The following is a 14,491-nucleotide window of genomic DNA, read 5'->3' on the forward strand; positions in this document are numbered from 1 at the left end:
CTTTCTAGTTGTCCCAATAATTCGGATAGGGGACTACTATCTCCAGTTAGCTGTACATAGACCGGCTACCTGAGCTCTCCCTTGCATTCCAGTATACGCAGCGTCACAGACGGCCTCAGTTATGTTACATAGATGTTTTGTAGTATTTAAATTTGTCATACAAATTTTATTCATATTAAAGTAATCTTGTTTTATAAAAATATGGACAAATTAATTTTTACACAAATTTTTAATTTAGAATAAATGATATTATTTTAATATGGACTGCACGGTAAATCTAGTAACGAAACGTTTTAACACGACACGACAAGACGCTACGAGGCCATTACGCTTTATTTAATCGTCGTTTCGTTTGAATTTGTATAATTTGCGATCCAAGTTATACCAAATTGTTTGTTTCACAAGGGTCACAAGATGAGTAAAGTATAAGTATTATTTCACAAGAAACTTATTATTTTTATCCAATAAATTGTTGCAAAAGAGCAATATCACTTGAACTGCTACTTGAACTTGAGTCTGCCATTATTTTTCACTCGAAATTAATTTTATTTTAAACAAAGAAAATACTTTTGCAATTAATAAATCTTAGTTATCCCCCGAAAACTATAGATCGGATATTGTTGTTACTAAAGATAGCCAACGTTACTGACAGATAGAACTCTATTATTATTGGGACGCTTACACCATAGATTATACACTTATATACTGGTTTACACTGTCATTTTCATACGAACTGTTATCTCTGGTAAGCTATCCTCCCTCTCGTCGATAGATAGCTTTGAAGGATAAGATTGCCTATCGTCGACAAGTTTATTGGGTCAGTAAAATGAATGATAGATAGATATTTCTGTCTCTAGTAGGACATAACCAGAGATAGACTGAATATTGGGTTCGGCCGTTACAGACAACCATTTTTTTTTTTCGGTATCAAAAGTATCCTATATGTTGACCCAAGCTACCACTATACAAAATTTCATTTAAATCGGTTCAATCGTTTCGGAGTTTATCCCGTACAAACAAAGATAAACAGAAACAAAAAATTTGAAAAAAAAATCTAAATTCGTTCTATTTCACTTCTTACATTCCCCTGATTCGGTTTTTAGGATATTTTTTTCATTGTACAGAAATTCGACCTCTAGAGTTTTATTATATGTATTAATATAGATAAGGACCCAAAAAGTAATTTTAATAAAATAATATAAATAAAATACGTTTAACATACACACAGTTATCTGTTGCTATAATAGATAACTTAATGTTTGTGTTTTATGTAACAGCCGGCATACAATGTCTATTTAATCGACTTCATAAAAAGGTGGAAGCTCGCAGTTCGACTGTATTTTTTTTCCATTATATATTCATACTATGGTAAATAATTCATAATAAATATACGTATGAATAATTCCAGCATTAAATCGAAACGTCGTAAAGCGAACGCGATATCATCCGACTCGGAGGCGGGTGGCTCGCGTAAGAAGGATAGGAGAGTGAGTGACTTCGAAGACTCTGACGATGAGAACTCCGAGCCCGCGAAGAACAAGCGCAAGAAGAAGAAGGGGAGCGAAAGCGACGCCTCTAATGGATCTTCAGTTGAAGGAAGGTACTGTATACTTGTTGAAGGTGTTTTATGAAACGTTCCGTTAAATAATGGAGATATGCATTAGTCCTAGAACACAGCTTTTTATAACTATCTGTATTTACTAAAGTACAAATACATATCTGTATCGTTGTTGCGTTGTACTTGATTGTTAAGTATACATATAGTATTCTAATGTTTACGCGAATTTCACTTATTATAATGAAACAACTTTTTCGGATTTTTAACGGGGTCCTCCCGTGACCATGACTGCTGTAAAGTATCCGAAACGTCGGGCATGTAAAAAACCCAATAAACCGTCATAAAATCCGAAAAAGTGGTTAATAATATGCTAAAGTATAATTAAATTTATCAACAGCAAAAAGAAACGGCGACGAATAAAAAATGTAGATGAGAGCGATGGTTCTGGGTCTGAATCTGAAAATGAGGGTAGAAACAAGCACGGAAGAAAGAACATTCGAAAGGTACCCTTAAAGTGTATATTAAAAATATACATATAAATTGTTTAAGCCCTTTTTAAGCACCTATCAATCACAATTTGAGTAGATCAAGTTTGTTTTTTTTTTCTTTTAAATAAATACAAGTTTCTTATATTGGTAACTTAGACCAATTCTCAAACACTTTTTAATTTAATATTATTTATAATGATTTTATATGTGTATATCTTATTTTTAACAAACATAAAATGCTGCATTCCATGTTATGTCAATAGAAATATGTTTATTAAACTATTAAAATTGTATGAGTATATTAACTTAAAATGTCTTAGGTGATGGGCAAGAATCAACTTGAAGAGGCGACTAAAAAAGCGGCGCGCGAGGAAAAAGAAAGGATTGCTCGAATAGCTGAAAGACAGAAACTGGTAAATAAAAACTTATTTTCAAAAGCTTTTCTGAATTAAAAATAAACCTATATTAGTTTGTGTTTGATTCTATATAAACTATATAAGGTTTAAATTTTTTTTAAAATGATCTATGCATTAGGTATTTATTAAATATGAAAGTATTAAAGTAAATAAGATAAGTGAAAATTAGTTATTGTATTTGTATTTTAAGAGTTCATTGTTTTTTTTCTGCGAAAGTATTTCGTTTATTACAAATTGAAAACATCATAATTTATTAAATTATACATTTAATGAAATGTTTTCATTCCAGTATAATAACTTGGAGTTTGACGAATCCGGTAAACCAGATGAAGTAGTTCTAGATAAAGTGGTTTTAGACTTTGATCCGGAGACCAAGGAGCCTCTGATAGAGGTTGATAAGGGATTGGTCAAGAAATTAAAACCCCATCAGGTATTACTTTCAATATTATTGTTATTCGATTACTATTTTTTTCTTACTTGTTTTAATATTTTTACATACAAAACAAAAGATCTATTCAAACATAATATGTTAACATTTATATTATATTGTTTAATATAATTATATTGTTTTACATATATCTGTTTAATGATAATTATGTATTTAGAAGATTTCCAAAAATTGATTGCACATTTAATTCAATAGACAATTAAAAATAAAGTGTCTATTTGGTAGACAGTAAAGATTTATAAATATAAGATTTTTTTGTTGTATTTTTATATTTTATATTAGAACAGAAAATCCATTTAATTAGCAAAAAATAAAATCTAACTTTTGAATACCATGGAGGTTAAGGTATCTTGTTTTATATGTTAGATAGAGACTCGCCATTGTAAAATATTGTTTGTTTGCATTGATAATATTAATTTCAGGCAAACGGCATTAAGTTCATGTGGAACGCGTGCTTCGAGAGTGTGAAGCGAATCAAGAAAGATAAAGGGTCTGGGTGTATACTGGCGCACTGCATGGGGCTCGGGAAGACCTTGCAGGTATGTTAATATACTTAACATTTAGATTTAGATATACCTGGAAAATGGCAACTAAGTTTGTTTACAGCTAAATCTTAATGCATCTTAAAGTAATATAATATTCGCCTTTCCTAAGGTCATCCTAAGTTCATAAGTTTTTTAATTTTATTAAATCAATAGGTCTCAAAAATAGTTATATCTAATAAACAAATTATCCACTTTATAATATTAATATAAAATATAAGGATACAAAAGACTTTTCAAATTTTCACTTCTATTGATTTTTTTTTTCATAGGGTTTTACTGAGGTTGATTATAAGCCATAAGAAGTTACCTTTTTTAACTTATATAAACTTTAACTTTGTCAACTAATATAAAAGTTATAAATATTAGGGCCTGTTCACAATGTACAAATAAATTAAAGTACCCTATAGCTATTTAACAAAAAATTTATGTGACACATAAAACTTCTAGTTAGTCCTGATTGCGTTTCACAATCAACTTACCTATAAATTTATTTGGCATATAGCACTTTGTCACTTACTGGTGAGAATGTTTGGAAACATTGCACTTCATAGTTCCGTTTTACGAAATACATGTTTTAGGAAAACATTCTGTGTTTCAAATACACATGAAAATATGTTTTAATCATTTAAATGTATGGTTTATACTATTTTTTATACATTTTATATACACACAGTTTGAAATATGTTATCCCTTAATTTTTTTTATTAATCAAAACAGAATATACAATATTTTTTGTATTACTGTGACCGGAACGTCGAACTGTCAAATGAACAAACGTAAGGCCGCTGCCTCGAATTTTGCGGGCAGCAGGGTGGCGGGCCCGTTCTTGAAACCAGTGGACAGATCGCGTGGCTAGATACATATAATAGTCACGGTCCACTAAGCGTCCGCGACGCCCGCGACGTCCATTTTATCGTTCCACCTAAGGCCCGTGGTCGTCGCTAGCGATCGCTCGACGTCGTAGATGACGTAACTGTTCGCGACCATATCGCCCACTAGTCGTGGGTCGTAACGTCTTTTATGTGTAATCGGTTATACGTAGTTTCGTGGATACGCGTAACTAGTTTCGAAACTGCTTATTTTTCGAAACTAGTTATTTTTGTATACAGTATCAGTACGGGACGGCGACGTTATATTACTTTTGTTTGTATTATGGTTATGAAGTAGTTATATGTTATAACTTGTAACATATACGAATGCCGTTACGTACGTTAATATTGATGGATAGTATAATTAAATTAACTTCCCTTCATATTTTATCCAGGCTTACGACTGGCTGCAAAACATGTTATTTAAATTACTTTTTGATTTTTGTATAGTCATAATAATCGATGCAGGCGTATTTAGAAGTTCATTTGATTTTTTATGTACAGTTTTTAATTATTTTTCGAAATACATACATACATACATATAATTAAAAATACAACAAAAAACCCATACTATTTTAGTATATACTTCAACACGAGACAATAACATTAATCGTTAATAATTAATCACTCGTCAACTGTCTTAACTTAATGCTAAATAGTAAATTCGAAAATATTTAAAAAGAAACACGACCGAAATTAAAATTTCTTTAAAAAAACTGTGCGTATTAAAATAAACTTAAGCTCATAGTCAATTGCGTACAAAATCCCATGAGCATATTCGAAAACAAAGATGCATCTATAGTACTTATAGCCATCTCTTTTTATCCTACGCGTAAGCGTTTCTGCGTATTGTAATGATTAATATTAGTAACCTGTTACGTTATTAGGCAAAACGCTTATGCGCCGGTCGTTGTGTCAAGTTTTTGATAAAACTGCGTACGCAAAAAAACTGCGTACGTAAAATAATCGTTACATTCGTACCGGCGAAACTACGTATATGGTTATTATCTTCGTAACTAGTTACTGAAACCGATTACGTTAAATAACGCCCACCGCTATCGCCCACAAAATGTAGGTGGGTCAAAGCTGGCTTTCATTAAAACGGCGGGAATTTAAAAAAAACGACTGTCAATGTCAAATTGTGAATGTTATCTCTCATTTGATTCTGCAAAAACGCAACGATAAATTTCCGGCGATCCATGTTGAATTAAGTTTTACTTCAATCCTCGCGAAATATTCACTCATAACCCCCACAGTTGCATGTTTTCACCATGCCGCCATATTGCGAGCACACATCTGATACCTGACAGCGCCCAAATATGCGTTCCACGTTATGCGTACGATCCTAGGGTATGATCGAATATCGTACGTAGACATGAAAGTAATACTACACCGCTGCCACGCCGCTGTGTCGAGGGCCGGTCCCTTTGCTTTTACGAATAAGATCCCGCCGTTCAAGCGCCGCCGCCGCCGCTCCGCTGCCCGCAAAATTCGAGGCAGCGGCCACAAAGTTGAAAAGTTTTAAATATCGTACCGTTATTAGCCTTGCGAAGTTTATGTCACTGAAAAGATAAGGGAGATATATATCATTTTGATCTTAGGATATATATCACTCATTTAGCTCAGTAAACGACCAAGTGTTTCATCGTTGCTGGAAATTAATTGAAATCGATTTCAACTGTGCTAGTAGCGTTACTTTTCATAGTACCAAAATATTACGCTTAAAATACGAGGTCATCAAACGAGATTCAAGGAAAAAGTCTCCATTAATACTTGCCGAGACATATCAAACTGGAGGAGATCCGAGTTCAGCGCCTGTTTTGACTCTCATTGAAATCAAAGTTAAAGAAATGATTTTGTTGTCAGTTATGGCATGCACAGCAAGTTCGATTCAGATCACGTACCAAATACAGTGGGTAAGTTATAAATTGAATTGTGTTGATATATACAATGAATTCGTGGTAGCTTAACAGTCAGCGTACGCGCCCCTAACTCAAAGGGCGGGGTTTCGAATCCTGGCTGCTCAGGCTGCGTGTTTTTTGCCCTAACGTGAACATTTTTACAATTACCAGTGAAGGTACACATCATTAGGAAACATAAAAGAAATGTGTGTGTCCTGCCAGACTACTGACCTGAACAGACCAACCTGACAGAATACTCTCCATTGCCCTATAATAAGGGGCCAAGCATTACCACCAAATTTTCTATTTCGACACTGGTCTTTAGAACAACCTACATCACAAAATACGTGTGGTTCTTCTGGTCTTGATACAGTGGACACGGAAACACTTGTATTAAATATACAAAATCATGATGATATGTGTTTTATATTATTTAGAAAAAATATACATATCTGTTATTTCAACATAATTTTGAGGATTCTATAAATATACCCAATTCATATATAATGTTTCAGATGTCATAACTTGCCCTGCTTCTGTTTGATTCAGAAAAGATACAATAGGAGGAGAACATCGATACTAAGAAAACACCTGTTCGTCCATTGAAGCTATCTTTGTGTAAGTTTAAAAATTATTCATGATTTAATTATAAATTTAAAATATTTAAAACAAGTGTTAATTCAAAGGTTAAAAAGAATTATCTAACAAATGATTGAAACCACTTTGGTAGACTTAAGTTTTCATTATGGCTTTTCTCATATATTTTGGTTTCATAATATGTAGATGTAAACTTGTGTTTTATGTCATGTCAATAAATATGTGAACAAATTTACTTACACATTTATACGTATTTGTACAGTAACAATTAATATAGTAATATAATATAATTAACTAATAGTTTACATTTTGAAATAAACATTTTTATAGTTTGCCTATATTTTAATTTTTTTTTATGTATTTCTTTTTTCTTTCATATAAATATTTGTCAAAGCTGTTATTTTTTATCTATTACAGTTTACCGTACAGCTTGAAAGAAATTTAGATGTTGAAGAAAACAAGAAATGGTCTCAGTGTTAGCCTACATCTTTAAGATCAAATAAGCATCCATCCGGCTTTGTGTGAGTTTTTAGACAATATTGTACTTTTCCATATTTATATTGTGTATTATTAAAACCATAACTTTGTATTTTTTAGCTATACTAAAACCTAAAAAACTTTTCGAGAAAGTAGCAAAGTGAAATTAGAAATTATTAAATTACAAAAGACTATTTTTGAAGAGGAATTAATCAATAATAGAAAGAAATTCAGCCTTGAAGAAAAAGAAATGGAGCAATGACAGAAAGAATGGGAGGAACAAAAAAGAGGTGGAGCTTCGAAGAAGAAGAAAGGCAACACAAGAGGGAAATATGAGCATTGGAGAAAGAAATAATGTTATAAAAATTAAAAGAATAATCAAACCATTATATATATTTTACTGTATTTTATTTTACATCCATAAAAACTTAGAAACTTAAGTTATCTTAACAAAGATAATAATCATAATAATAATCAGTAATTAAATGGTTTGTTACGTTGTCATCTTGAACGTTTCCATTAACCTTTTGAGCGCCACGCCTCAAAACACCTCCCATGCCCCGTACGTTAAGGCATAAAGTAAACAAAAATACCTACGAAAAAATTGTGTTGTCAAGTTTTTGTTTGTTTTTTATGCAATAAATGACTACTTATATAATTTAGGAATGTTTGTTCTTTCAACCTTTTTCTTGTGTTATCTTGCAATCGTTATATACATATAGTTACAATAACATAAATAAAATGCAAACATTACAAAAAAAAAAATCGTAGTAAAGAACAACACTATTGTATATCGTCATGACGTCACTGTCACGACTGGACGACTACGGCGCAGTTTACCTACGATTTTGAAACTTTCTTAGCTATGCGCTGTGCCGCACGCTGTATATAGATTTCGAATCTTTTTCGAAAATTAACCTAATTAATTTTTATTATTAGATAATTAATAACTAAAAAACGAGTAATAGAAGTTTAATATTAAAAAAAAAATCTAAAGTACTTACCCAAATACCCTTGCCTACTATTTATTTAGAGGTCGGTGCCAGCTTTAATATTATATATATTTAACGCATGTAAATATTTCTTTTAAACTAAGGCTGGCACCGACCGCACCGATTATACTAATTGGTTTCATCGGATCAACTACTGAAGTACTTTGTTTTTCGCTTAGGTAGCAAACAGTACTAAACCAGTACTAAGTATCCTACAAGTATACTAAACCAGTAGTGAGTAAAGTAACGGCTACTACGGCACTAAAGAATTTAGCCACCCCTTCTCTTCCCGTGGGTGTCGTAAGAGGCGACTAAGGGATAACAAGGTTCCACAACCACCTTGGAACTTAAGAAACCGACCGATGGCGGGATAACCATCCAACTGCTGGCTTTGAAATACACAAGCCGAAGACGGGCAGCAGCGTCTTCGGTGTGACAAAGCCAGTACTGCGGTCACCAACCCGCCTGCCCAGCGTGGTGACTATGGGCAAAACACACGAGTTTACGCCATTTTTGGCACGAACTTGTGGAGGCCTGTGTCCAGCAGTGGACTGTATAGGCTGTAATGATGAAGTAAAGTAAGATCACGTCATTCGAATTCACGACACTAAAGCCGCGGGCCTGGCGCACCCAAGCGTAGGCTAACTTAATCACAGAAGAAAAGCTTTTATGACAGTCGGGGTTAGAGATGATGTTGATGCTGCTATCTTTGCTGCAATATTTGCTCTTAACCTTAGATAAAAAAATGAAACAAAAAATCATTTTTATTTGTCATTGCATATTATTAAAATCATCGACGCCTTTCGAAATGCGACTACTTTTTTCGCTATTCGCTTATGATGTCACCAGGGTGTCGTATATCCTTGACAACGGCGTTTAGTGAACGGATTAATGGTGACGCGCTAAGGATGCGCCAGATTTGAGATATCAAAATTATTATGGCCGTTCAAAGGGTTAAGTTCGATTTCTGTTTCTGTAAAGTGAGATTCAATTGCAATGTTGTGCAAAACTGCACAGGCAACAATTATAGGTTGGACACGAGAAACATGTAATATATATTTTTTAGATAATATGTACTGAAAATCTATTTTTCCATACACCATAGGTCCGTTCCACAACATTCCTGCTTCTTATTTGTGATTCATTATCATTATGTATTAAGATGTTCTGCTGATGTTATTGGCTTTGGAGCGGTGTTAAAAGATAGTATTTTCGTCCTCTTATCACCAACAATTACACTATTACCAAATTCTTTATTCATAAACTTTTGTTTGGTCATGACCTGCCCCAGGCCATCTAGCTACAATATCCATTTTTTTCAAATTTGCACTGACCACAGTTTAAACATTAAAAGAATATTGAGATTTTCTGTCCCTATAATACCACCATTATCACTACCAAAAAACACAATTTTACATATTTTTTTTCATAATTAGTTGGGCTTGCATTTGACCACTATTACACCTGACGTTAAGCGAGAATGTGGTCTAGGATGGAGTACACTTACCTAGAAGTAGCCTATTCACTCGCTACTTAAAGATCCCCAGATTGTAGCTATCCAGAAAAACAGACGCTGGTAGAGAGTTCCATTATTCAGCCGTACGCATCAAGAATGTACTAGCGAATCACTTAGTGCGTATAGTGGGTATGTCAACCACATAAGCGTGGCGTAACGCTGTGAGTCTGGTTGTTCGAAGGTGGACATAGTATGAGACACCCAAAGCTAGCTTTTTTAAACAAATAAATACTGCAACATGCTTTGTTGCATATTTACCTGGCGGCTTTATAGGTACATGAGTACAATCAATGGCACCGATCAAGCCTTGGAAATCTTGATATATCTTAAAACTCGTGTTGTAAGTTAATAACATCTGAGAATTAAACACTTACTTAAAAGGATGTCCCAACAACGGTATCATGTTATGTTAAGGTTTTTTTTTTTTTAAATAAATAATTTTTATTATTTTTTATTCTAAATAAATAATTTTTATTATTCTTTTTTATCTGAGAATTAAACTGTGGTCCTAATTTTGCAATTGCTTTGGAGACCATGTTCACAATCCGACTAGCAGATGCTTTACTTGTACCAGTAAAATCACCGACAACATTGAGAAAACTTCTAGTTGCATAATATATTAATTTCAACAATAATCTATTCATTGGTGATATAGCACAATTCCTGAAACAAAGAAATAATATTGTCGTTTTTATTTATTTATTACATCTGCAAATAAATTGTGTTAGTCCTTTGACAAAAGAATAAAAAATAAGGTAATAAAAAAAAAATACCTTTCTTGGTGTAAAAAAATTGGGTAAGGCTTTAGATTAAAAACTGTCGAATTATCTAAGCTTAAAATTTGACCGCTTATCGGCATAATTTGGTTACAAAGAAAAAAAATAATAACCCTAACCTATTTAACTTCAAAATGCGGTTCTTAATCTAAAGCCTACCCGAAATTTGGTTCACAATTAATAAATATACGTAATTTACAGCATGTTTAGTAAGTCGAAATCTTATCCTAAAGTCCGTATCATCCAAGGCTTGCATATAATTAATGCGTTGTCGAAATACAGGTTTCCTTCTTAGTCTATTTAAACGATACATCATCATCACCATCACCATCACTCACTATCGCCATCACCATCACCATCACTCACTATCGCCATCACCATCACCACATCAGGTCCTACGCAGCACGCTTCCCGCGACCCTGACCAGATTGTCGGTCCACCTCGTGGGGGGCCTGCTAACGCTGCGGCGCCCGGTACGCGGTCGCCACTCGAGAACCTTTTCGCCCCATCGGTGTTCTTCGAGCTATGTGCCCTGCCTATTGCCACTTTAGCTGTGCGATTCTTCGAGCAATGTCGGCTATCTTGGTTAAACGATACATAAAATTATCTAATTCGTGTTTTAATTATATCAAATATTTCCAGTTTTCAAATTTTCTAACACAAATCAACAAACCTTACAACAGAAATTGATTGAATCACAGTTGTTAACCACGTATTATGGCTGTTAAGTAATTAACATGGCGGATAAATCTACTATTGGCCAGTTGATCTGACATATCAATGATATAATAAATCTATGGATCGGCCCTACCTATACAAAAATCGTATATACCGACACAACATTTTTGGAACTGCCATGGAAATACCATTTAAGATTTTCTTTAACCCATCTATTATCATCGATTAATGAAAAAAAAAAAACGGTTCTTGATTTGTTGAGACTAAAATAATTTAAAAAATATTTTAGGGTAGTTAGCTAAGTCGAAAGTCGACTTTGTGTATCTTTAATCGTAACATAACGTAAAACACGTCTAGTTCTACGGCTTTTAGAAATATAAATAATAATTTGAAAAATTAAACAAAACGCTTTATTAAAAAATCAAAAAATAAAGTAGAAAATCTATAATATAAAAATGAGTCGCTGAATGTGTTGCTAAGCGCAAAACTCGAGAACGGTTGGACTGATTTCGCTAAATCTTTTTTTTAAATATTCCTTGAAGTACGAGGATGGTTCTTACGGAGAGAAAAATTCAAAAAAAAAAAATTAAAATTTCCTGAAAAAGTCTAAAAACAACACTTTTCTATACTCCCATACAAAAGATTTGTGATAATACTTAAAAGTCACTGTTAGGCGATACGAAGTTCGCCGGGTCAGCTAGTAATAAATAATTTTAAAACGGATACGGATACTTACTTTACTATACTTACTTTATTATAAAAGTTCCTATATGATTTTTTAACCGACTTCCAAAAAAGGAGGAGTTTCTCAATTCGACTGTATGTTTTTTTTTTTTTTTTTATGTATGTTACATCAGAACTTTTGACCGGGTAGACCGATTTCGACAAATTTTCTTTTAATCGAAAGGTGGTGTGTGCCAATTGGTCCCATTTAAATTTATTTGAGATCTAACAACTACTTTTCGAGTTATATCTAATAATGCGTTTTTACTTGACGCTTTTTTCGTCGACCTACGTTGTATTATACCGCATAACTTTCTACTAAATGTACCGATTTTGATAATTCTTTTTTTGTTGGAAAGGGGATATCCCTAGTTTGGTACCGTGATAATGAAACCAGGATCTGATGATGGGATCCCAGAGAAATCGAGGGAAACTCTCGAAAATCCGTAATAACTTTTTACTGGGTGTACCGATTTTGATAATTTTTAATTTAATCGAAAGCTGATGTTTATCATGTGGTCACATATATATTTTATCGAGATCTGATAACTACTTTTTGAGTAATCTTTGATAACGCGTAGTTACTTGACTATTTTTTCGTCGATCTACGTTGTATTACTTGTCGATGTAATTGAAGTCGGTTTTTTTTCGTTTGTCTGCAAACACAATTATTTTGTATAATATCAATATAATTTTTAATTACGGATTTTATAAGTAGCAATCTGTTGCTTGCATTGTGATCTGCGTTAAAAATGTCTCCAGTTTCGTAACATTCCGTAAAAAATCTGAAAATTTTTAGGATTAATTTGGTTATTCAGATATTGCTTGATACATTTTTCTGTCTTATTTACAATTTCAATGACTCCAGACGACGCATGTTTATGGCCACGAGTTTTCTTGCTTATAAGACTCCTCGAATTTTCTTCACCAATCAAAAGCGCCAGACACATCTCACAATTTATCTGCTGTGATAATTTACGAGTTACAAAACCTGACATATACTCTAGAACACTGTGTGTATTCATCTGTTTGGCCAATACAACCTAAATATCCAACGTATGTATCGTACACATCGCTGTCATCTTCTGGGATTTCTGCAAATTCGCTGGTTTGCGATAAGTGGTTTATCGAAGTTATTGGATTTGTACTGGAGCATGTTAATATGTTCATCTTTTAATTTGTTGCAGAGGTATACAGTACCCAAACAATACGTTCTCTTATCTCATCTCTTCTGATTATTTCAAAACTTTTTTTTTTCATAATTTTATTTGAAGGAATGTGTTTGAATGAATCTGAAATTAAGTTGTAAAAAAGTACCTATGTTTTTTGCCATGTAAAATCTATGATGATGATGATGATGATGATGAAACAAATAAGTCAAGTTTCGATGTATAGAAATTATAAATTTACAGCTTCAAACCCAATGCAAACCAGTAGCACAATCTTTCACTGTCTTTGAAAATGTTATTTTGTAATCAAACACTGCATATTAACCAACAAAATTAGAAAAAATTGTTACTAACGTATGAAAAGTCAATGTGGGTTGATTATTACGTTTTCTAACACTGCACTGTTTTATACAACACGAAGACATAATATAGTTTTAAGCAAAGCCTTAACAAAAAATTAAAACTTCTTTGTATGCGTAGTTTTTGAAAACTTATAAAAACACTACGAGCGAACACCAGCTGATAGCGCATCTACCTCAGAAGTCAGAACGCCTACTTGACAATTGACATGGCGGCACCGGCATGTTCAAGCTTAAGTCATAAAAAAATGTTGCCAAAATTTGAAAAGATAAAATATTATCTATTTTTTAGGAAGCATTTATTAATTGCATCGTTAGAACGAGACAACATGATAATTCACGTATATATGACGATTTCATATGTATATATATAATGTAGCTATAGTAGAATAGGGCCTATCCATATATTTTTCCCCTCAATGTGACATATAGTTTACTGCGTACTTTATTTCCCAGCTAGTGCTATTTGTCAATTGTGAAACGCAAACATTGTCGTTATTCGATAAATAAGTTACAAGTAGCTTATTGGGAACTTTATTTGGACATTGTGAAACAGGCCCTTAGTGTCTTGCAGTACCTAAATTTTATAGAAGATAAATGCTACTGCTTTAAATTAGTGTTGTTTGCCTGTGGTGAGTAAGGTGGCCAGAGCTTGCGATGGTGAGGGTCGGTCTATGGCAAATTGCTCGTGATGCTTCTGATGTTGCCGCTCTCCATAAACTTACCATCTGGTGGACCTTATGCTTGTTATCCACCCTGGTGCTATAAAAAAAACACTTCGGTAGTCTGTAATAATAATAAAATAATTTGTAGTAATAATAATGTAATTAATTTTTTAAATTTGTAATAATAAAAGTAATAAATTTGAAATATGTAGCTATACCAGTCGGCTGTTACCTATAATACAAGCATTAAGTTGCTTATTTTAGGAACAGATGACCATGTATGTAATAAGTAAATATTTACAACATACACATGT

General features: G+C 33.0%; 1 protein-coding gene and 1 long non-coding RNA gene across 2 annotated transcripts in view; both read left to right on the plus strand.

The window, feature by feature from the left end:
* Nucleotides 1-14,491, plus strand: part of LOC123661217 (transcriptional regulator ATRX homolog) — a 41,304-nt gene that overhangs the window by 12,523 nt on the left and 14,290 nt on the right. The window contains exons 6-10 of the mRNA XM_045596204.1: nucleotides 1,409-1,600; nucleotides 1,956-2,061; nucleotides 2,367-2,459; nucleotides 2,752-2,892; nucleotides 3,333-3,449. Coding sequence (XP_045452160.1) covers nucleotides 1,409-1,600; nucleotides 1,956-2,061; nucleotides 2,367-2,459; nucleotides 2,752-2,892; nucleotides 3,333-3,449 — 649 coding nt within the window. The remainder of the gene's footprint in view (nucleotides 1-1,408; nucleotides 1,601-1,955; nucleotides 2,062-2,366; nucleotides 2,460-2,751; nucleotides 2,893-3,332; nucleotides 3,450-14,491) is intronic.
* Nucleotides 6,153-7,694, plus strand: LOC123660839. Its single transcript, XR_006744254.1, has 4 exons — nucleotides 6,153-6,240; nucleotides 6,741-6,843; nucleotides 7,240-7,343; nucleotides 7,420-7,694. It is a non-coding gene; the product is annotated as an uncharacterized LOC123660839 (long non-coding RNA).

Source organism: Melitaea cinxia, chromosome 16, assembly GCF_905220565.1.
Source record: "Melitaea cinxia chromosome 16, ilMelCinx1.1, whole genome shotgun sequence".
Classification (NCBI taxonomy): domain Eukaryota; kingdom Metazoa; phylum Arthropoda; class Insecta; order Lepidoptera; family Nymphalidae; genus Melitaea; species Melitaea cinxia.